The 24,584-nt window shown below is 50.3% G+C and overlaps 1 protein-coding gene across 1 annotated transcript; it reads left to right on the plus strand.

The window, feature by feature from the left end:
* The first annotated feature begins 4,869 nt into the window (after window positions 1–4,869).
* Window positions 4,870–24,584, plus strand: LOC112562679. The gene is made up of 4 exons (XM_025236078.1): window positions 4,870–6,237; window positions 18,722–19,772; window positions 20,680–20,996; window positions 21,245–24,584. Exons 2-4 carry the CDS (start codon window positions 18,741–18,743, stop codon window positions 22,080–22,082), a joined length of 2,187 nt encoding a protein of 728 aa, XP_025091863.1. The 5' UTR covers window positions 4,870–6,237; window positions 18,722–18,740; the 3' UTR covers window positions 22,083–24,584.

Raw genomic sequence — 24,584 nt, forward strand, 5'->3', positions numbered from 1 at the left:
CAAACATGGCGGATGGTGCGAAGGGAAGATGTTGGTCCTTCTGTCACTTCTGATGCCAGCTGCTTCCTTGGTGCTGCGCGCTGCTGTCGTCAACCGTTGAGTTGTGGCTGTTGTAGGATGCTGCTGGCACTGTGGTGTCCGGCCCGCGTATCTTTTATTCCTGAACGATGAAGCAGCTTCGGAAGCCTTCGGAAGCGTGACGTCAGCGACCTTGCACACTTCCCTTCTAAGCCAACCTTCGCTTCACTCTTTGACAGCTATGAAACTTGTTCTGGGGCTAATTGTACAACTTTTAAATACTGTGAAGGTGGCATAAAGTGAATTGTGACAGGCAAAATAGCTCAAGGCCTTAAACTGATGACAGGTCAAAGTAAAATCACTGAGGGCCATCCAACACAAGCGAGACGATGTTTCTACAAGTACGTTAGATTGCAATGCTTTGTGAGCTTCGCCTGTGTAGTCTAGTGGTTAAGTGTGAGGCCTGATGTTTGAGAGTAGGTGTGTTCGAAACTTGGGGTGTGTGATGATCGTTTTTATTTCCATTTGGAATGTTTTTCGTTTGATGTGATACTTATATTTTTGAATCTAAAACTTATGAAAGTAAAATTTATTTATTTATGAATTTAGGCGGAATACGAAAGTGGTTCATCAGCAATTATTTAATGCTGTTGAAACTTCAACAAAATTGAGTAAAGAACATTTGAGAACATTATATCACTTTTAAGACTATACGCAGCTAGATTACATGACTTCTCTGGGCAATCAACAAGTTTTAATGAAAGGCTTGATAAAAAATTGATCATATTAGAGAACGAAAAACATTCCAAAGCAAAATAAAAACGATCGCCACCCCAAGTTTCGAACACACCTACTCTCAAACATCAGGCCTCACACCTCACCACTAGACTACAGAGGCGAAGCTCACAAAGCATTGCAATCTAACGTACTTGTAGAAACATCGTCTCGCTTGTGTTGGATGGGCCCTCGTTGATTTTACCTTGACCTGTCATCAGTTTAAGGCCTTCAGCTATTTTGCCTGTCACAATTCACTTTATGCCACCTTCACAGTATTTAAAAGTTGTACAATTAGTCCCAGAACAAGTTTCATAGCTGTCAAAGAGTGAAGCGGAGGTTGGCTTAGAAGGGAAGTGTGCAAGGTCGCTGACGTCACGCTTCCGAAGGCTTCCGAAGCTGCTTCATCGTTCAGGAATAAAAGATACGCGTCCGGCCCTGTGTCAGGGATGTCCGTCTACAGCAGGGTGAATGACCTTCCGACCTGTAGGTGTCTACGGTAACCAATCCCCATCTTGGACAATCAAGACGATGTGATCAAGACGATGTAATCAAGCCGATGTGATCAAGACGATGCGATCAAGCCGATGTGATCAAGATGTAATCAAGACGATGTAATCAATATGTAATCAAGACAAGGTAATCAAGATGTAATCAAGACGATGTGATCAAGATGTAATCAAGCCCACCAATGGCCAAACCGTTCCCTGGCATCAACCGTTGCCGTGGTTGTTTTTTCCATTTGCGCGGTCGCCGTGCGGGAAGGTTTGAGTTTCATTTTTCCTCTAATACTTTCAAATTTCCTGTCGTCTGCCGCGGTCTGCCTGCCGCCATGACGGTTTGTGACAAGTCGTCCAGCCGACCTTCCATCGGCGCCAAACAATCATCGGCTGTAATAACAGGTTTTCATCGCTGGCGCAGGTCGTTGCCGCTGTCGATAACTTTGTGTCTCGTGTTTGTAGTCGGTGAGCCTGGCAGTGGCGGCCACAACACACAATTGTTGTTATTGTTGTTTATTACTGTTCTTATGACGTCACTAAGTCATCTCAGCGTTTTCGTGCAGCAGGATCACTGGGCGGGTAACTCTCGCCGACTGTGTAGCCACGTGTCTATGGCTACAGACAGCAGACTGACGTGTAGACCAGTCACACCGCACACTGCTGTCTACACTGCCGCTGTACACACAGTAGACACTGACTACAGTAAGCCAGTCCACACCACACGCACTGTCTACACTACTCCTTGTCTATGCTGGTCACGTGATAGTATTGTTGCTAGGCAAGACTCGCTCTCCCTCTCCCACCCCACCCACCCCACCTCCACCCATCCGCCACCCACGCCACCTCCGACAGTTGAGCCTGACGTTGCCGTCTGTAGACAGGGAGGGACAGGGTGTGGGGCGGGGGATCACTGCTCACCACAGAGTAGCAGACGCCAGCACCGTTATCTGCTCATCGCACGCGTCGTCTGATTCTGACAAGCAGGTTGTTGTAGGGGGCGCTGCCAGTCCCCCACGTTTTTTGTTGCAGTCGCGGCGCTACATCCTCCGTGCGCAGGCAGCTTCCTGGTAAACCACGTGACCATGACGCGAGCGGCGATGGGAACATTTGTATGCACCGACCTGGGCGACTGACCTGCGCATGCGCAAACAGCCGAACGCCAGCTGAATAAACTTTGACCTCAGTCGTTTTGTCTACTTAGTCATTGTGTCCCAAATAAAAGCCAAAACCCAATCCAAAACTTAAAGCTCTACCCTGCAGGCTGGAGACACATGACGTCACAGGCCATGTGACGTACCACATGTTTACTGCCTCCATATAAACACGTAAGCACAATGTGCACGTGCCGAGCAGGTCAGTGCAAACATAAATCACAGGATGCACAGGGAGACAGACATTCCTCCACTTGGCTACTCGATGGCCGCCCACGTGGCCCTGGTGGTCAGTCACGTCAGCGTCGTCAGACTGACGGAGCCCCACTGGTCAACGCTGTCTGACTGAGGCACACCCTGCAGGGGTCAGGGTCATCGCAGTCATCAGCAGGGAGAGCATCCACATCGCCCCTTGTTTCTGTGTGGGCTTGACGTAGTGACATGACGACTTCTGCATGGCTGACGTAGTGACGTGACGACTTCTGTATGGCTGACGTAAAGACATGACGACTTCTGCGTGGCTGACGTAGTGACATGACGACTTCTGTATAGGCTGACGTAAAGACATGACGACTTCTGCGTGGCTGACGTAGTGACATGACGACTTCTGTATAGGCTGACGTAAAGACATGACGACTTCTGCGGGGCTGACGTAGACACATGACGAGTTATGAACAGGTTTTTTTTTTTTTTTGTCGTTCGCCTCTTATAAACAGGTTTAACATAGACACATGACATCACTCGGTCTGTGCACTGACCTCTGTGTCCCTCATTCTTCTCTCACATCATCTCTAATGACATCTCATCGCCTGAGCGCCAGGTGCTGATATAAAACTCTAGTTTTTATGACGCGATATTAGCGGACAGACACGTGGATGCCATCTTTAGTGTCACGTTACTCAACAAAGTTTCGCGACGAGCTTTACTGCCGGAGATGAAGTGGATGTCGATATTTGCTTTCGTTGACCTCGTCCCCGAGTGGCGAACACAAGTCAGACTGGCAGACAGGGTGGATAGCAGGGTACAGGGTCTGGCATGTCACGTCAGTTAATAGTCAACACGTCCCTACCCTGATGTCGACACTGCGGGTAGCAGATGATGTGTCGTCTGATGATGTAGCTGTTGTATCGTCTGATGATGTAGCTGTCGTATCGTCTGATGATGTAGCTGTTGTATCGTCTGATGATGTAGCTGTCGTATCGTCTGATGATGTAGCTGTCGTATCGTCTGATGATGTAGCTGTTGTATCGTCTGATGATGTAGCTGTCGTATCGTCTGATGATGTAGCTGTCGTATCGTCTGATGATGTAGCTGTTGTATCGTCTGATGATGTAGCTGTTGTATCGTCTGATGATGTAGCTGTCGTGTCGTCTGATGATGTAGCTGTCGTATCGTCTGATGATGTAGCTGTTGTATCGTCCTATAATCTAGCTGCTGTGTTCTGTGATAATAAAGCAGTATGGCAGCGAGTGACAATGGTGTGACATCGTGTGATAGGAATATCACAAGCAGTTTGTACATCACAATCACATCTGACACTGAGTCACAACACGACATCGAAGGCCGACAGGACTGACACATGAGTCAAGAGTTCATTCATTTTTATTTTATTTTATTGGCTGGCAGCTCAGGGCATCTCTAGCCGTGACAGCAGATAAGACACATCACACAATAACAGTCTCATATGAACAACTAAGGTGACAGTATGGCAAAACACATAGATGCTGATACTAATCTATATATAGACAGAAAGTACGTACATTCAAATTAATTTGCTTAAGCAAACTTCTAGATGGAGTATTCACCAGGTGGTGACGTTTACAGTCATGTGGAGGATGCACAAAATATACAGGAAGTAGACAGTAAGTCTTGTATTGCCTGACCTGGAGCTAGTGTATAATAGTCCAGCTTTCTATTGCGTCACTGGAAGGTAGTGCCAGCAGTGACGTCTTGTATTACATTAAGTGCCAGATGGCCTCCCCCAGCTAGCTGCCCTTTGACCTCGCAGGCTGAGTGATGGTGATCCCAGGCCTCACGGGAAGGCAGGGACTGGCGGCTGGTGGTGTTTAAGACGATGATATGAACGAGGCTTGTTATTTGTTTTGACGCGAGGTGAAAACATCTTATGTGCACCTCACATCGCTGTTCTCTAATGTTACATCGTTTCTTGCGTTAGGACGTCACCAGCCTGTGACATCACGCCACCCGTCACCCACTTCAGGGTCCTGGCTGGCAGGAGGGGTCAGGCGAGGTCAGTGAGGTCAGTGAGGTCATCAGTACAGCGATGTGACCTCAAGTCTCGTCAGACGATGCGGTTGTACAACTTGTCGCACACATTCTCATCAACGTTGGTTGACAACCGTTCGTGACCTCTGACCTCTTGTACGAAGGTTGCTTCAAGATGTCTGAAAATCTCAACTTTTGTCAGTTTGTTTCAATTCCTTGTCACGTGGACATGAGTATTCGAGTTGTATTAGTGTGTTTAGCGTGTGTTTAGCGTGTGTAGCCTGGCTTTAAGACAGGAAGCTCGCAAGACCCAATGGTAGCAAGTCTCTGTTTGTCTGTAGTCATGGATCTCCTGCTGTGTACAGCCAGGGATCTGAGGATCTGTTGTGAGAGAAGCGGTTGTTGACAAACAAACGTCATCGCTCACTTGCTGCCAGCTGACGTCGGTCAGACGTGCATCGTGACGTTGTTGTAGTCACGTGACCGTCAGAAGTAGAAAGTCGACAGGTGGCGCCTCGTCTGTGCGTGTTGAACGCCCCCTACCGTTACTTTGCTGACCGACAAGGGCAAGAACTCCCGTGGAGTCAAGACTGAGCCCTTCGTTGACGACTACCTGTGACCAGGTGAGGCGCACCCGGGGTGAGCGCGGCGGGGAATCAACAAGCTTCCTGTGAGCTCGCGCCTCACCTCCCGGCAAACCCCTGGCACGCGGCGGCCGGCGCCTCCTGGCGGCAAGTGCGCGTCACGCGATGCCAGCGCCTCCTGGCGGCGGCCGCCCCGCTACAAGCGGCCCTCAGTCCACGTCCCGCGTGGCGGCGCTGCCCGTCTTGTCTGCTGCCGTCTGCTCTACACCCGGCGACGGGGGCCGACTACAGACGCTAATCAGCGGGCATCTTGGGGGGAACACTAAACAACAACAACAAAACAAAATAAAGCCGCTGCCAGCTTAGAAGTGAGAGGATAAAAAGGGGAGAGCAGCATGACAGACACGTGATGAGACCTCCACCACTCCAGGCGCCTGAACGTTCACTCCTTGCTGGTCATGTCCGAGGTGTGTGAACATCAACTACGTCATAAAGATTATTTAGTAGTTAATCCGTCGGTCCGTTAGTGGTGATTCTCGAGGTGTGTGAACATTAACTCGTGACGTGTGAACAGTAAGTCACTGGTGAAGGTTGTCAAGTGCTGTGAAAGTTCACTCACTGGTGGTCGTGTTCAAGTGTGAAAATTAACTCGCGGAGCTCAGGTGACCAGAGGACAAGTGGAGTGTGTCCAGACATGGCCAGGTCAAGTGGAAAGGGTCAGGGTGAGTGCACGACGTGCGGGGAGCACCTGGAGGACCGTTAGATTCACCTGGATGCACGTGAGGGCGATGTGCAGGTGGCTGCCAGAAGAGGCGACACTAATGTGGGTAGATCTTGGCTACCCCGTGTAACCTGGCGACCGGTAAGCTGGTGATTTGTCATCCGGTTATCCACCTGTCATCCTCTGCCACCCGTGTGTCACACTCGTCCGACCTGTTGTCTCTTGGATTCTTCCAGTCTTTGGATGAAGTTCGATCTCTGAAGGTAAGTCAGTATGTTTATGTCCTCAGTGTCAACTAGTCAACAAACATTGTTAGAAACACCCAGTGCGTGTCTTTCTTTTTTTTTCTCTCTCTCTCTCTCTTTCCAATTACTGTGTCAGGGTCTTACAATGAGTCGTGTCACATTCTGTGTCAGAATGTCACAGTGTGTTCCTGTGTCACAGTCCGTGTGTCAGAATGTCACAGTGTGTATCGCTACGTCACAGTCCGTGTGTCAGAATGTCACAGTGTGTTATTGTGTCACAGTCCGTGTGTCAGAATGTCACAGTGTGTATCGCTACGTCACAGTCCGTGTATCGCTATGTCACAGTCAGTTTGTCAGAGTGTCACAGAGTGTGTGTGTGTGTCGTTACGTCACAGTCCGTGTGTCCGAATGTCACACAGTGTGCGTGTGTGTGTCTCGTTACGTCACAGTCCGTGTGTCCCAATGTCACACAGTGTGTGTATGTGTCGCTACGTCACAGTCCGTGTGTCAGAATGTCCTGACGTCAGCTCCAGTGCTCACGCGCTGCTCGTCAAGTCTCGCGAGAAAGCACGAGCTTACATGCATTCCTCCCTCCTGCTGCTCACCGGCGGTGGCGCCACTTTAGCTTTCATCTGCGCAGCGCTTTGATCAGCGATTACCTGGGTCACAATGATGGATGGCAGGACAATAGTATGACAGCTTGTGGAAGAAGAATCACCTCGCCCCCTGCCGGTCCCAGCAGCTCGCTAAGGGCGACTACCCCTCCTGCTCGTGTTGATACATTTGCTCATTTTAGGACAAAACAAGAAAAGTACAAATTAAAAATGCAGTTTAGAGATTGTGGAATAACGACCGAGAAGTGGTTATGTCTCATGTCGAGTGAATGGTCCACTGGGGCCAGCCCCGTGTTTGTCGAGTCATGTTGCGTCACATAGGACACAAGCCCCTGTGGCCGGGTGTTTGTCTCGTCATTTCAGGGTAGATCTCGTGTTTCGATGGTTTTCTATGAGAAAAATGGCGGCGCCACCGGTGCTTAGTGTCACGAAGAAAACAAAGCAGAAATGTCACCAGGACGTCAGGTGGAGAGAAAAGTTCATTCTGTTTCCAATTCTCGAAAGATCGGCAGGTGAGACAACCATCACAAGAAACATTAATCACCTTTCTTAATTGCAGTGCAGATGCATTGCGCAGCTACAACACCCTGCACCACAGTGTTCCGGTGTAGATGGCGCTTTGAGGGAAACAATGGCTTGCCTGCTGTTCCACTGAGCCCAGTGCAAGACATCGCCGACTGTTGCAGACAGAAAACAAAAGGTGAGGGTGGGGAAGGCCAGGCGACAACTACCCGGCGGTTTGGCAGCAGTAATCCGTATTGACAGCGAAATACCTGGGCTTTAGCGGCAATAACGGTATTGACTGGCGACAGCGGAAACATTGTTCATCCACACAAAGCAATGTCTGTGTGCAAGTGAACACTGCTCACGCCCTGACTTCTGGCTGCAGTTTCAACCTCAAACATTCACGGAATCCGAATTTAAGGAGTCTTGTGTCACGGTGTCAACGTGGTTCACGCGGATCCGAGATCCTCACCAGCCTCACTTTGGTTCTGTACTTTGATAGACTGTGCTAAGAGCCTCGTTTCGACAACCGATGCGTTTGACGATGTGTGAGATGAATGAGGCCCTACCGACGATGGAGGAGTGAAGATGTAGAAACCTCCTACATGCGCGTGATCACAACGCTCCTGCCTGTACTTTGATAGACTGTGCTAAGAGCCTCGTTTCGACAACCGATGCGTTTGACGATGTGTGAGATGAATGAGGCCCTACCGACGATGGAGGAGTGAAGATGTAGAAACCTCCTACATGCGCGTGATCACAACGCTCCTGCCTTTCAAACAGCGGAACAGGAAGTTGCGTAGCGCTGAACAGCGAATGAGAACGCGATATACGTGTCTTACTACAGTCACGTGACGGCAACACTGGACAGTGTTATTTACCATTTGTATCTGTGGCATCTTGTACAGCATGCAGGTCGACGTGCACAGATGGAGGAGAAGATAAGGTCACAGGTCAAACAGGTGCAAGTTAAGTGAATGCGGTTCCCGATGTCACCGTCAGACGGTCAGCGAATTGTCACGTGAGTAGCGTGACTGACGTAGGAACATTTCAAACTAGTGTGACAGTGTTCACGAGACGGGACGTGTGACGTTGGAATTTCCTGACCGTGCAGATTTACAGAGGTCACGTGGGCTGCTCAGTCTCGATGTCGAGTAGGAAATGACCAGTAGACAGGGCGGGTGGAAACAAAGACAGGGCCAGAGGGAAGGCGGGTAACATTCCTGCTGTCTATCGCTTCCTTGCTATTTAATGTTGATTGTGGGAGATTGGTAAATAAAAATATTGAATTTTGTTTCGTGAAAAGGATAGACTGGAAAGAGTGGAACCTCTCTCTCCTGATTTCTCGTCGTAGCAGGACTCACAGATGGCGCTGGTTATGGTTCCCTCGCTGTTTTCTCTACGAAAAGTAGACAGTGAGGGAGATAACCGGAAGTAGTTCAGAAAGGTCGGTTTGGCTGCTGGTGTACAGGGGCTGACTTCCGCCATGTCATGTGATCCACGACAGTCTGGTCAAACTGGACTTTGTCCTGGTCAGTGCCATGACATGTTAATGCCAGACTTTCATGGCGTCATTCCCCTCAGTTCTTACGCCCTTCTCCTCGATTCTGACGTCATTCCCTCGGTTCTGAGTCATTATCCCTCGGTGATGAGTTCATTCTCCTTGGTTCTGACGTCATTCCCCTCGATTCTGCGAACCTCTGTAAGTAACCAGTCTCAGGGTTGTGCTTGTTCTTCTCACCCCGGTTCACTGCTCATCTTCCAGCTGCTCAGCATATTTAACTTAATATTTCATAATTACATAATAATTACATAATAATGGTAACTCAACCCTGTTAAGGTTAGGTCAGTCACTTGAATCTCATAGGTCACACTGCATCCACAGAAAGTCCTTGAACCTCGTACAGTTCACTGTTCAAAGAGTAGCTGCACCTGTTAGTTCACGGTCTGTAGAGGGCGAGGGTTAAAGTTCACAGGACGCCCCTGAAGCCTCCCTACAGTTAACTCTTTATCAGCAGACAGGACTGGAAGTCCGCGTGCAGCCCACACTCCACAGGTCACTGAACCGCTCTGGCTGCTCTGTGTGTGTGTGTGCAGTCTGTGAGTCTCTGACAGTTGTCTACTTGTCTACACAGACCTTGAACGGCTTCCTCATTCTTGCCTTGCACTTCCACCCCAACCTTCCAGTACAAGGGTCAAGGCCAGGCACGTGACACAACGGCGCCTTCTCCTCTCAGGCGAGTGCACGTGCGCAGAGGAACGGCGACGGCGGCGGTTTATTTGGTGTTTATTTGCCTTGGAAGCCTGGATGGCGCCACCAGCGATAGTGCAGCCTGCGCACAACGCCACCTTGTTGCCGGTCCTCCCTTCTCGCCTTTTTTTTTGCTGGTTCCGTCTGCTGGGAGCACGGCTGGACGGTCGGGCACTGATGCCTCCCCTGGATAGACGGCAAGCTCCCCACGCCGGGTGGGAAGGGTGGTCTAGCAGCGCAGTAGCAGGATTACGTCCCCTGACCTTGTTTCGTCAGATCCGCACGAGATGACGTGAGGGGAGGTAATCGTCAGCCACGCGACTGGCGCAGATAACTCTGCTTACCTAGACGATGCAGCGAGAGTGGACAGACGCTGTTGTGCCAGAGAACCATCGCTACTTTGTTGATGCGGAGAGTCGGTCGAGAGAGACGCCGAGATCGTTAATCGCGTTTAGAATAAGAAGAGCTTTCTCCGAGTGCGATAGCCGCCTACCTGAGTCACACACAAGTGACGTGTGAAATATGTGCCACGCTTTTCATCTACAGACAGGGAACAAGCTTGTTGTGTGAGATGTGAATGGACTGTTGTTGCAGAGAAGAGAATATCTCGCTTGTTGCACTGAGGGCGATTCCTGAAAGACTAGGAGTGTGCGAGGTATTGTGGGTGCTCATCCATCTGCCAACAAAGCCTACACGTGCACAAAATCATTTTGCTTTGTGGTGGAGACTGGCCGGGGATCGGATCGCCATGAAACTGTACTCCGGGTGGCAATATGTAGTTGTCACCAGAACTAGTCCACGGATTTGTCAAGTGTTTGGCGTCTGACAGCGTTTGCTTTGCTCCAACCGTCGCCACGTTTGCTGTTCCGCTCGATGCACGTTTGTTTGTCTGTTTGTACACACGACATGTATCTCAGGTGACTACATTCGTCACCACACACTGTGTGAACGGCAGTCTCACCTGGTGGTCACACACACACCAACAGCCACCTATTCACATATAAACTTAGCGTTGATAGTTTGTTCTGTAAGCTCAAGATAGGTTAAAATGTTTTGTAAGCTGAGAATATCTCCACAACATTTTGTTTGCTGGATGTGAGCTCCTCAGTCTATTGACTGGATAATTGTGAGTAAACTAATCCTGGAGTAATTTCACTCGCTAAGCTCGCCTACAATCTATAGACTGGTTAGCTGGGAGCTCACCTACAACCTTTTACTTTTAGTTATTTACATAGAGAATTAGAGATAAGGGTTGTGAAATATTATTGTATACAGTATATATATATATCTCGTCACCTCAACATATACAAAAACCTATTTTGTTTATTACTCCTAACACCTATCCCACAATGCCAGTCCTTTGTCACACCTTGCCTGCTCGTCTTCCTTTTGCAGTATCATGTTACTCTTAGTTGTTGTTATTTGCTTCTTTGTTGTGTTTTCTCGTTTTGATTTTCCTCTTCGTTCGTACTGTTGTTTATTCTTGTATAGTTGCTATGTTGTTTGTGTTCCTGTCCCTCCTATGCTGTCCAGGCACTAAAAGCTTGCTCCTTAATTAGGAGTGTGAGTGTGAGCTTTCCAAATGTTGCATTCATTATTATTTGTTACAAACAAAGCGCTACTAGAAGGCTACCTCTTGATAATGTAGATGATAATGTAGAGGATAATGTAGAGAATAATGTAGATGATAATGTAGAAGATAATGTGCCCTTGGCTACTTTCTGTTTATTGTGACAAAATGGCAAACACATCCCATGCCATGTTTTCACCATTCATATATTGTTGTGTCAGGCTGTAGACAAACACGTTACATAAAGCTGTAAACCATTAGACAGACGCATTACAACAGTAGACAGACACATTACAACAGTAGACAGACACATTACAACAGTAGACAGACGTATTACATTAGACAGACACATTACAACGGTAGACAGACGCATTACAACAGTAGACAGACACATTACAACAGTAGACAGACGCATTACAACAGTAGACAGACGTATTACATTTGACAGACACATTACAACAGTAGACAGACGCATTACAACAGTAGACAGACGTATTACATTAGACAGACACATTACAACAGTAGACAGACACATTACAACAGTAGACAGACGCATTACAACAGTAGACAGACACATTACAACAGTAGCCAGACGCATTACAACAGTAGACAGACGTATTACATTAGACAGACGTATTACATTAGACAGACACATTACAACAGTAGACAGACGTATTACATTAGACAGACACATTACAACAGTAGACAGACGCATTACAACAGTAGACAGACACATTACAACAGTAGACAGACGCATTACAACAGTAGACAGACACATTACAACAGTAGACAGACACATTACAACAGTAGACAGACGCATTACAACAGTAGACAGACACATTACAACAGTAGCCAGACGCATTACAACAGTAGACAGACGTATTACATTAGACAGACGTATTACATTAGACAGACACATTACAACAGTAGACAGACACATTACAACAGTAGACAGACGTATTACATTAGACAGACACATTACAACAGTAGACAGACGCATTACAACAGTAGACAGACACATTACAACAGTAGACAGACGCATTACAACAGTAGACAGACACATTACATCAGTAGACAGACGCATTACATGCAATTCTGAAAAGTGTGACAACACCTGTGAACACCTCATAGAAATGGTCTACCGTAATTCTGTCAAAAAGAAAACAAACAAAGCAAACCTGATAAAAACATTTGTGCAAAGCTTTGTGGGATAAAGTTCTCTCAACAACACGCATTAGCCGCCATTAAGGTGGAGTGGTACACTGGGCAAACTAAAAACCAGTGGCGGAGACTGATCTTGCTAATGAAGTCATGGAATCTTGCGGAGACTAATTATCAAGCAGCAGGTGTGCGAGGACCTGACTGTGGGGATAACTGTCGGTCTTACCATCGCCATAACACTCAGATTCTCGACCATCACAACTGGAGGCAGACGATGAGGCATCACCCGGTGTACAGTGTCCATTGGGTGCAGCATCAGACACCACCTGCTCTTCTCCTCCCTCCACCACCTGAGCCACACTTCCTCCGGCGACTCCTCCTTCTCTGTGTTACACAGACTACATACACTGTAAACTTGGAGAAGTAGGATGGCATCCCACACTTCTGTAGGGCAAAGGTCATGATGATGCAGTGTCAGTCGGTGCAGTCTGTAGTCAGATGCTACACCAGCCACTCTTATGTCAGTGTGTTTGTGTGTGTGTGTGAATAGTTATGTGAATGTACCTGTGAAATAATGTAGAAAAATCTACTTATAAATGTTAGTGTGTTTGTCTGAGTGTCAGAGCTGTGAGGATGTTCCCAACCTGACAGCCGACCTGCCTTCACAACAAAAAGCTCATTACGATTGATTGCTGGAATGTGAGAAGAATGTGAGAACACGGAACCAAAGACGAAAGTGATCGCACACCCTCCGAGAAATGCAACTACACCGACTTGATGGTCTTGAAATTACAGAAGCACCCTGGACAGGCAAGGGAAAGAGAACTCTTCCACACGGTGACAGTTGTGGTCTGGAAGAAACGATGACCAACACAGAATTCCTCCAACAAACCCATCCAACAACAAAACATAGCAATAGCCCAGTGCAGATGGCTTTTCTCTCACATGTTCAAGCTGGAAGTTGAAAAAATCCTGAAGCTGCTTCGCAAGATATTCCAGAACATGGGATACTGAACAAACAGCAGAAGAATTGAAGAAGGTATAATTTTCAAATGACCATCGAGGGGTGACTGGGTGTACTGCAATCATAGATGAGGCATAACTGTATTGTAGACTTTGAAAAGCATTTGACAGCACACACCGTGAGTCAGTACAGACAATCGTGGCTGTGTATGGAGTCCCACAGACAACAACAACTGTGATAAACGCACTGTAATGTAAACAGTTTCATTGTCAGGTAGCAACAGCAAACTAATAAACAACTTCACATTTCTACTGGTGTCAAACAAGGATGAAATCTGTCGCCATTCCTATTTACACTGGCCAGTGACTGGGATATGAAACAAATCATGAAAGACAAGAAAGAGGAATCAGCTGGACACTGACATCAGGACTGGAACACAGATTGTGGGGATGATTGTTGTGCTAGCAAGCCAGAACACAGATTGTGGGGATGATTGTTGTGCTAGCAAGCCAGAACACAGATTGTGGGGATGATTGTTGTGCTAGCAAGCCAAACAGGGATTCTCAGGGAAAATCAACAATATTCCCCAAAATACATGAAAAATAGAAACTGAAGTCAAACTAGGCAAACCAACAGAAATTAGAGAGAATGCCTGATAAACAGAACCAATCACAACTGACAGCAAAGAAGTGAAGAAAGTCCACGAGTTTACACACCTTGGAGAAACAACAGAAGGAGAGACAACAAGAATATTAAGAACAAACACCAACGCTAATCAAGCCTTTTTGCTAAGCTAAAGGAAATTCAAGATTTTCGGACTAAACATGATCACCAGCAAAGAAATCCTCACAAGCGCCAGCTGCACAAATATAACAACAGTAATCCAAACTGGATGATGGATGTGACGAGGGCACGTGCTTGTGCACAATGAGACGACAGGCAGCACCCAGGGTAGTCTGTCACTGGACAGGTGATTGCAACAACTGCCTGTGTCACGCCAAGACTGCCTGTGTCACGTCAAGACTGCCTGTGTCACACCAAGACTGCCTGTGTCACGTCAAGACTGCCTGTGTCACACCAAGACTGCCTGTGTCACACCAAGACTGCCTGTGTCACGTCAAGACTGCCTGTGTCACGCCAAGACTGCCTGTGTCACACCAAGACTGCCTGTGTCACGTCAAGACTGCCTGTGTCACGCCAAGACTGCCTGTGTCACGTCAAGACTGCCTGTGTCAAACCAAGACTGCCTGTGTCACGCCAAGACTTCCTGTGTCACGTCAAGACTGCCTGTGTCACACCAAGACTGCCTGTGTCACACCAAGACTGCCTGTGTCACACCAAGACTGCCTGTGTCACGTCAAGACTGCCTGTGTCACGTCAAGACTGCCTGTGTCACGCGCAAAACTGCAGGATGCTAGGATAGTAAGATAGCAGGATGGTAGGATAGTAGGATGCTAGGAAGCTACAAGAATTTCATTTCTTGGCAATCTGCGAGGTAGCATCTGGTCTTCCGTGGACGTCTGCTATTGATGCTGAAAATGAAATTAATAACACCGTCACCTGACACTGTCTTTAATCCAGTCGTCCGACTACACAAAGATAACTGTATGCACCACACACACACACACGCACGCACGTGCACACACACACACACATGCACACTTACACACACAAACACACACACGCACGCACGTACGCATTATGTTTGACGCTGATGTGGCAAACAGGTTTAAAACTTGTGTTGTTATTTTTCAGGAATTATTCTCTAGCCTACTCCTCGTCTGATATTTTATACTCGTTGACCAAATTATCACTGGTTTTTTTTCTCTCTCTTCATCTTCTCCTTGCTGCTGTTGCTGAGGTCCCTGACTTCCTGCACTGAGCGGAGTGCCAGGGAGTCTATGTGATGTAGACTGTAGTCACTTGTAGACTATCGTGTCGTCTAAGTCGTAGTCAGTCCAGCTGTGGTCTACCTGTGCAGTCTATGCTGTCTACCTATCCTGTCTACCCGTGCAGTCTACGCTGTCTACCTGTGCAATGTCCCTATCATGCTGTGTGCGCTGTGGAGGTAGAGGCGGTGACAGTGTGGGTGAGGCCGGGTGTGGGGTGTGTGGGGGGTGTGGGGGTGTGGGGGGTGTGGGGTGGTGGCCGGGAAAGTAAGCTGGTGAAATATTCACGGGCCACCGATGCAAGGTGCCAGAGTTAAGCAGGCGGGAGGACGGGTGGTGCCGCCGGAAGTCGGGCCGCTGCGTGAAAATGAGCGAAGCGCAAGATGTCGGTGTGGGCCGCACTCCACACTTCCTTTTAGACCGGCCGCCGTCTCGCCTCCCTTTCTCCATGACTGCCTCCCACTGACAGGGTAGTGGGTCCTGACGGCTGGCAAACTCATCTCCCGCCTGACGCTCCACCCCGCCGTGCATTCCTCTCTCTCTCACTCCGTCACTCTCTCACTGTACTATCTCCTTAGCCTCCTCTCTCACTATACTCCCACCGTCACTCTCTCACTATACCATCTCCCACCCTCTCTCACTCTCTCACTATACCATCTCCCACCCTCTCTCTCGGCACCACCCATTGGCAGCGTCTGCTGATGTGCTGGAGGCTCACCGCCGAAAGCGTTTTTGTCAAAGGGAGCTCAGCCCGCGGTGCACTAGCGGCAAGTGGTCAATGTCCAGATGGCTGGTGGCTGCAATAAGCGTCACTGATCATCGCCGCCAGTCGATACACAGACCGCAGCGTCCTGTCCGGGGCCTAATAAGTCCGTCTCACCCCACCCCGCTGTACCCTCGTTGTAGCCTCACCCCACCTTTACCCAACCCTCACCCCACCCTCACCCCACCCTCACTGTACCCTCGTTGTACCCTCACCCCACCCTCATTCACCTTAGCCTCACTGTACCCGCCATGAGCCCCCTCAGTCCCAGGGGCTAACTATTTGGCCTCATGCACCCGGCGTGCGCACTGTAGTAACCACGTGCCCGCTATGCACCCCTCGTGTTTTGGGGGGCTAATAATTCCGTCCCCCTGTACCTGTCGTGCTCCCCAGGGGTTAGTGGTTGTCCCTCGCCCGATGATTTGCTAACTGAGCTCTAAATATAGCCGCTACTGAACTGCTTCCCTCGTAGCTGTGTGTGTAGTCTCCCGCTGGGTGGCGCTGCTGGTGGCGAGGTAAGACTTAACTAGACACGTGACGGCGCGAACTGCCTACCTGTCAAGTTTGGAGGACACATCTCATTCCGTGGCCTGTCGTCTGGCGATGATAGAGAAAACAGCAGACCAGTCGCCAGGGGAGTCTACTCACATCATGGTGGGGGCGTCTGGTGACGCCAGTCTCAGTCTCTCCGCGTCAACAGGAGGACTGAGACGTGGACAGGACTTCCGTTTGTTTGTTTGTTTGTTTGTTTGTTTGTTTGTTTGTTTGTTTGTTTGTTTGTTTGTTTGTTTGCTGTCACTCGGCCCAGTCATGTTCTAACTGTGCATGAGCTTGAAGGGTGAGCTCCCCTCACGCCATTATTCCGGCGGGATACCCGAGTTGTGACAAGCACTCTGAGACAACGTGAGTTGGCACAAACGTAGTTGAAGACAACTCTCAGTGCGCATGACGGAACTGGGACGGCAGGACAGGAGCTGTCTACTCAAATAATTATTTCGGTTTTGATCATTTATTAACTGGTTAGTTAAAGGGCTAGAGGGAGGGTAGGGACAGTCTTCGCGTTCCCTGTGATGTTTAGGGTTAATTAACCTCACGCCTCCATTCCTCCATCTTTATAATGGCCGACGAAGCACATTCTTTCCAATTCTTGAAAACACCTTTTGTTTGTTTATTTATTTTTACCTTACTCTCATTTGTCGAGACGGTTTGATTGTGAGCATCCCGACACTGCTTCATTTCCTGGAGGCAAGGTCGTGCCTACGTGAGCAAGCACGTGGTGCGCCTGGTGCGCGTGGTGCACGTGCTGGGGGGACCAGGCGGTGAACGGTGCACGTGCTGACCCTGGGTGTGACATGACCCCGACATGATGACCCCCGCTCATGGCACGTTGATGACTCTTTGGTTGCTGTGGGAGAGGGATGTTTACTACGGGTGCACGGCGGTTGGTAGCGTGTTGCGGGTGGACAGTAAACAAGGGTTAAAAGCAGGGAGTCCCCTCCCACGTGATCCAACGTCTACTGCTAACTCCAACACTCCGGTGGGCGGAGTGAATCCCCCTCCCTACCCTCTCACCCCTATGTTTTGTTGACTTACGTCACCCACCCTACACTATTAACCCCTGGCTGACTACGTGACGCAGTCGATATCCTTAACCCTTACAGTGCTGTTGGTTTATTACCTACCCACCCGCTTGACTGAATACGTCACCGACCTCTGCCGTTAACCCTAACTTGTGTTAGTTGCTGTCTACGTCATTAGTCAGACTAGTCTGCTGGCTGAGTGCAGCAGGCAGTGGCAGCCTTGTACCCGGGGTGTTATGACGGGTGTCAACATCATCAATCCACTGCCCCGATGATCTGCTCGCCAGTCGGTGGCCAGCCATGATGTTTCCCTCGTGTTCCGGGGTGGGGTGGGGGGTGGCATGGGAGGAGGGTGACGCACGTAAAGAGAAGTCGAGCACGAGGAGTTCCAGTTCATTACTTTCCGCGCGTGTTCAATCGGCCATGGCGTCCGACTTTCTTGTTGGCGGCGAGCGAGGTGTAGTGACGGTGGTGGCAACACCAATCGATGGCCGCCATCTTCTGTCGGGGCTCGGCTTGCCACAACGCGTGCAGCAGCTCTGGGTGGGCAGTCGCACCTACACCTGCACGGTGAATGAGCGGGTGGATATAGTGGGTGGATATAGTGGGTGGATATAGTGGGTGGATGTAGCAGGCTCATTGACACGCGTCAGTCTTTACTCCTTACACGCCGACTTTTCTCCTCCTTCTCTCTCTCTCTGTAGGCTGACATTTTCTTCTTTCGTAAGACATCACTGCATTGTCTTCCCCCATCTTACCTTACAGGTGTGTCACTCTAGTGTTGTTTGCTTTTCACACCCTGGATTCAAGCGCAAGCAAGATATTGTGTACAGTTGTACCTTGAACTACTCACTGATGTCGACTAACGTTGAGTTGAGTGAGATGGTGAGTAGGACTCACACTCACACTCACACTCACACTCACACCCAGACCTGAGTAAACAATATTTTTCTGTTTTTGTTTTCCTTTGATTGTGGTGCCCGGTGCTTTTTAAGCCCGTGTCTCCGATAGGTTAGGACAGAGGGGTTGGGGTGCATTAGTTCAGACGGCAATAATATCGTGTACGACAGACAGTACAGTCACGTGACATAAAGCACGCGCCGCTTTCTCGCAGACAATGACAATGGAATCCATAAAGCCGCCCTGTTGAACTAAAAATAGCTCCACCCGACCCAGTGCCAGACCGTTGTTTTTTGAATGTTGCAGGCGCCAAGCCTCGCTGACCATGACGACAGCGACGTCGTCCCTCCACTACCTGCTGCCGGCCTGCCTGTGTCTCTTGGTGCATGCTACTGCGCATGCGTGCACCTTCCCGGACTTCCTGCAGCTTGGCGACGACGGCGAGCCGTGGTACTCGCACGTGCGCTATGACGGCTCGCGACAGTACGCCTACTATGTACGTCACAACGCGCTGGAGATCCGTCACATGACGTCATCAGACCCCGCCCTTCACTGGGCATGCGCAGCCGACTTCCGCGGCACGTTTTTGCTGAAGCGGACGGACGAGGACACGGAAGACGAGTACAGCGCATGCGTGAGGTTCGTGCGCCGCGGCCAGGGCGTGGTGCAGATGCTGTGGACGCCGGAAGCCAGAAATGAAGAGTGGGAGGCGTGCGACGACAAGGACCTGGTGCCAGACCCATGGCTTCTCGTCTCCTTCCAGCGCGTGATGCGAGACTACGCGCCAAGCCCCTTCAGCGGCGGCTACAGCATGCGCATCACCGACTCCGACTCCGGCGAAAACGCCTGCAACTACATCCACCGGCCCATGAAGCTGGAGAGCGACTGTTTGGGGGGAGAGGGCATCCTCTTCGATTTCATCGCGCAAAACTGCCTCCCCACCGCTGACATGGCGGTCAAGCAGCGCACCCTGACGGTGGCCACCTGGTCGCAAGGGGGAGACGACTTCGTGGTCCTGCGCCGCCCGGCCGATGTCGTGCTGTACTGCCTGCGGCTGCCCTCCGTCAGGGAGGATCACATGAACGTCTTCCTGTTCCGCGACCTGGCCTGCCTGCCCCACGCCGAGTCCCTGCTGCTGGGCCCCGCCACCCGGCCCCGCGACGTCAAGTACCTGGTGCTGCACCTGCAGAAATACCTGGCCACCAGTCTGTGCGACGACGAGTACCCGCAGTGCTCAGCTGTGGCCTGTGACGGGGTCCTCAGACACGAGTGTCAGAAGTCCTGCAAGGTGTGTGACCCCAAGAAGCCCCCAGTCACCTGCTCCTTCCCCCGGCGACTGCGAGGCTCGTGGCTTCAGGTGAGACAGCGTGTCTGTAGTGTGCGTGTGAGTGTGTGAGATTACTGGGCATGCATACTGTGTGTGTACGCGTCTGTGAGTGTGTGAGATGACTGGGCATGCATACTCTGTGTGTGTGAGTGTGTGAGATGACTGGGTATGCATACTGTGTGTGTACGCGTCTGTGAGTGTGTGAGATGACTGGGCATGCATACTCTGTGTGTGTGAGTGTGTGAGTGTGTGAGATGACTGAGCATGCATACTGTGTGTGTGTGTGTGTGTGAGGGTGTGAGATGACTGAGCATGCATACTGTGTGTGTGTGTGTGTGAGTGTGTGAGATGACTGAGCATGCATACTGTGTGTGTGTGAGTGTGTGAGATGACTGAGCATGCATGTGTGTGTACGCGTCTGTCAGTGTGTCAGACGACAGATCATGCATACTGTGTGTATATGTGCGTGTGTGTGTGTGTGTTGGTGGTCTGCATGTGTGTGCGTGCTTACGTGACTGTGTGTTGGGCTGGCTGTGTGTATGTGCGCTTGTTTACCTCTGTGTCTTGATGTGTGGCTGGTTCACTGGATGTCTGTCTTCTCTGTGTGTTGTTACATGTAGAAAATGTGTCTGTGTGCTTAGCTGCGCGCTTGCCTTTCACTTTCGTGTGTGTGCGTGTGTGTTTGTACATTTCTGTGTGTATCTGTATTTTGTGTGTGTGAATGTCTCTGTGTTTGTGTGCATGTATGTCTGTGCGTCTCTGTCTTATCTCAGTGCGAGTGTGTGTGTGTGTCGAGCTGTGCTTTTCCTCCTGACTTCTCTCCCCTGCTCAAGATAATCGCATGCGATGGTCTCCCCGCAGTGTTCGTCCTCCATTTCTTGTGCGCCTGATCGGCTTCTGATCCATTTCCTTCCCATTTCGTTTCCATTTGGCTCAGACTGATGTGGACGGATACCATCACGTCAACATCTCGGAGTCGGACTTGTCCATCGGGGCGGTGGGCAGCTTCCGGTGCGTGCTCTTCCCCGACAGCCCCGCCCGCAAAAACCGCCTCTACACCACTCTGTCCACCTTCTCCAACGGCTGCCGCCCCCGCTACACCTGCCTCAAGTTCAAAAGGTTAGGTCCGTCTGCCCTCCGCTACACTCTCAGCCGCAGCGTCGTGTGGTCCGACCTGGACTCCAGCTTCGGTGACGTCATCTGCTCTGATTCGCAGTTCGTGCCTGACCCGGAACCCATCGGTGACCTGTACAGGTGATCATTCCTCCTTCTCACGATGTCTGGCTTTGGTGGTTGGTGTGTGTGTGTGAGGTCAACCTCGAGGTTGACACGATGGCTGACTTATTGCTCTTGTCTTTATGTCTTCTTGTCTTCTTGTCTTCTTCTCTTCTTGTCGTCTTGTCTTTATGCTAGAGACTGTCTGTGTGTGTGTTTGTTCCCGTGACGTGTCAACACGTGTCCCACCCGTGAGTCACACCCCTTGTGTCCTTGTGTCCGTGCAGGTCTCAGGAGGACGGGGGCAAGCCCATCATCAGCCTCCAGCCCGCCCCCGAGCGCGTGCCGTGCAACCTGCACTCCTCCTTCAGCATCGCCACCACCTTCCCCAACGGCTCCCTGTGCCACGGCAGCCTCTTCGAGCACTGTGAGGACAGCAGCCGCCTGAGAATCGAGTTCCACGCCGACTGCGGTCAGCTGGTCAGCGCGGACACGCATCCCTTCACGTCGCCGCACGGGGGCGCCACCCGCCCAGTCCACGCCGACTTCTCGTGTCTCGCGCGGTACGAGGGTCACTCGTGGGAGAACCTGCTGCTGCTGCAGAACGACGCCGACGCACGCGATGCTCGCTGCCTGGTGACGTCACAGCAGGACGTGTCGGAGGCCGTGGTGGTGGTGGCGGGGCAGTGCGACAAGAACAGCTGGAACTATGCACGTGCGGGGCTGCGGGCCCCCCTCCTAGCACTGCGCCTGCGCCCGGACGAGTTTCCCTGCAAGTACCTGCCGCCTCCTCCTTCCCCCGCCACCCCACCCTCCCACCCGCTGCCAGAGGGCGCTTCGGGTGTGATGACGTCACAGACTCGCCGACCCTCGGAGGCCGGCGGCTTCACCACCGCCTTCGTCTTCAGTCTCACGCTGTCGCCGTCGCAGGGGGATCCCCAGCAGCGCCTCTCTGCCCCCTACCAGGAGTCGCACGACGGGGAGAAAACCGCGTTAGCTCACAGACCCGAGTTATCTGCCGAGGGAAATGAAGCCAGAGCTGCGAGTGCCACGTCCTCCACGCTGCGGGCTGCGGCTGCCTGCCTTCTGGTGTCGGTGGCCGTGTGTTATTGGATAGCCAGGTGATAGACTATGCAGGCACTGAGAGGGGAGGCAAACACCTAGGGTTCCGGTGGGAGGTGTGAACTGTACTTACTGTTGTTTCTGAATATTCATGCAACGGTTGCCAGGACGACACTTGATGCACACCAGAGATGACTGAAGGATGAAGGGCGAGGGGCGGGGCTGGGGTGGGGAGAGGGCATGCAGACTGTGCGGTTGCTAGAGGAACATGACCTTTGGCTACCAAGTCCGGATGCTTGACACCCGGATATGTCCTCAGAATCAAATAAGCGGGTGGGACCCCGCTGACGCAGTTGCACCACACAGCGAGGAGCAGTTCCGGTGTCAAGACTTTAGTGAACTTAGCGACTCGGCGACACCTGAGGCTGATGTTGAAGTCGATGGTGCTGTCGATGAGCTCAGCAAACCTCTCGTGTCGTCATCAAGCTGGAGTAACACAAGGGAGATAAACGAGGTGGCACAGTCCCACCTCAGGGCTCGCTATGCGACATCCAGTTAGAGTGCTGTCCCTTGATAAGGATGATGTCGATGACATACCAACGAGAGACTTTTCGCTCTCTTACTGTTCTGCTGCCTGTGGTCTGCAGGCAGGGGCGCTTAATTCAGAAAACAAAGGGAGAGAAGCTTGTTTATTGCCAGAGACTGAGTAGACATCAACCACATGTAGCTAGTCTTTGTAGTCTGTAGACAGCAACATTACACAGTAGACAGTAACATTACACTGTAGTCTGTAGACAGCAACATTACTCTGTAGTCTGTGGACATCAACATCACAGTAATCTGTAGACAGCAACGTTACACTGTAGTCTGTAGACAGCAACATTACACTGTTGTCTGTAGACAGCAACATACACAAAATCACATGCCAGGGTTAGTTTGTCAACAAAAACAGGAGAGACACTGGAGTGTAGACAACATTTGGTACGACATGCCACTTTGCTGGTCAGAGTAGATGAGCTTTTAGAACATCTGGCAATGACATATAGACAGTGTAGACAGCTGACAACAATATGTAGACAGTGTAGGTAGCTGACAATGATGTAGACAGTGTAGACAGAACGAGGACTATGTTGGTAGGTATAAATAAAGTGATCACAACATGTTTTTTAGGATGGACTGAGGGTGAAAAAAAAAAACCCAAGGCCGGGTTACAGAGGTCGACAGTTGTGAATGAAGACGATGCTTTCGTCGATGACATCGCTTGTGTTGATGTGGTCTCCCTCTCTCCCTTCACTTCGTCACTCCAGTGTTTCTAGATGTTTCTACAGAAGCTGTGGACTAGACGGCGCTTGTTTGTGACATGTCACACGACCCTCGTGTCGCTAAACTGTGTCACGACTGTCCGAGTCTTTGCCGTCTCCTGACATGGAAGTTAAGTGTCTTGTTGTGACACACGACACACTGTGTCATGACATGAACTTCACCTTTTTCTAGGACTGCAGTGCTATGTGTTAGTGCGGTAGTCGTGTTACCCGTGTACATGATGGACTGTTGCTGACCTTTCACACAACAAATAGCTTTCCCCACCCCAGCCGTTCTCCTCCCCTCCCACACTTATTATTTTTATTTATTTATTTTATTTATTTATTTTATTTTTTGACACTAAAAGATACTTTTGCGGCTTCGTCAAATCCGACGCAGCTTACAAAAACTAAACTTTTCAAGGACCGCACGACAAGCACTTCCCACAATCCTTCAGCAGTTCTGTGTTGAAAGCACGTGACCGGTGGCCTCATTACCTATCTCACCTGTGTGAAGTGCTAGGTGGCGCCCTCATGTCGCTCTCCTGACGTGGAAACCGTGGTCAGTACATCAGCTGTTATTCCCTCCCTGCTTGTGGTCACAGGTCTGGCTGTCTCCACAGGTGAGGTGACCAGGTGTCTGTAGCGATGCTTGTCTCGTGCCACTCACCCTGTGGATGACATTAGCCTTGTCATCGCCGCTGTCATCGTCATCGCCGCTCTTGTAGTGTTTGGTAGCACTTTCTCGGGTGTTTCTACAGTGTTGGTAGTGTTGGTAGTTACTGGTGTAGTGCTGTCTCTGTAGTGTTGACAGCTGTTGTAGTGTAGAGCTGTTGTTGTGACGATGCTACCTGTTCCTGTAGTGATGACAGTTGTTGCTGCAGTGCTGTTGTAGTGCGATGACAGTCGATGACAGTCAACGACTGCTGCTGCCTGTGACAATGTCTCCGCTGGCACCGCGTCTTTCATCTCTATGCACGTGTACCCTGACCCTACCCGAGCTTTAAGCTGTTTCCTGCTGCTGGACAAATCAAGACGAGAACTTTTGGTTGCGAGGGTCATAGGGAGTCGTACATCATCCACATCTGTACACGTCACTGATAACTGATAACAAGGATGGGAACACGTGACATTGGAAAATGCAAAGCAAGAAGTGATGGCTGGCGCACACATACACACACACGCACACACAGATGGTAACAAATGCAACTTGCACATGGCAAAACATGAAGTAGCGAACATGACAGGATGATGCCCTGTAATA

The sequence above is a fragment of the Pomacea canaliculata genome, linkage group LG4, assembly GCF_003073045.1.
Source record: "Pomacea canaliculata isolate SZHN2017 linkage group LG4, ASM307304v1, whole genome shotgun sequence".
Lineage (NCBI taxonomy): Eukaryota > Metazoa > Mollusca > Gastropoda > Architaenioglossa > Ampullariidae > Pomacea > Pomacea canaliculata.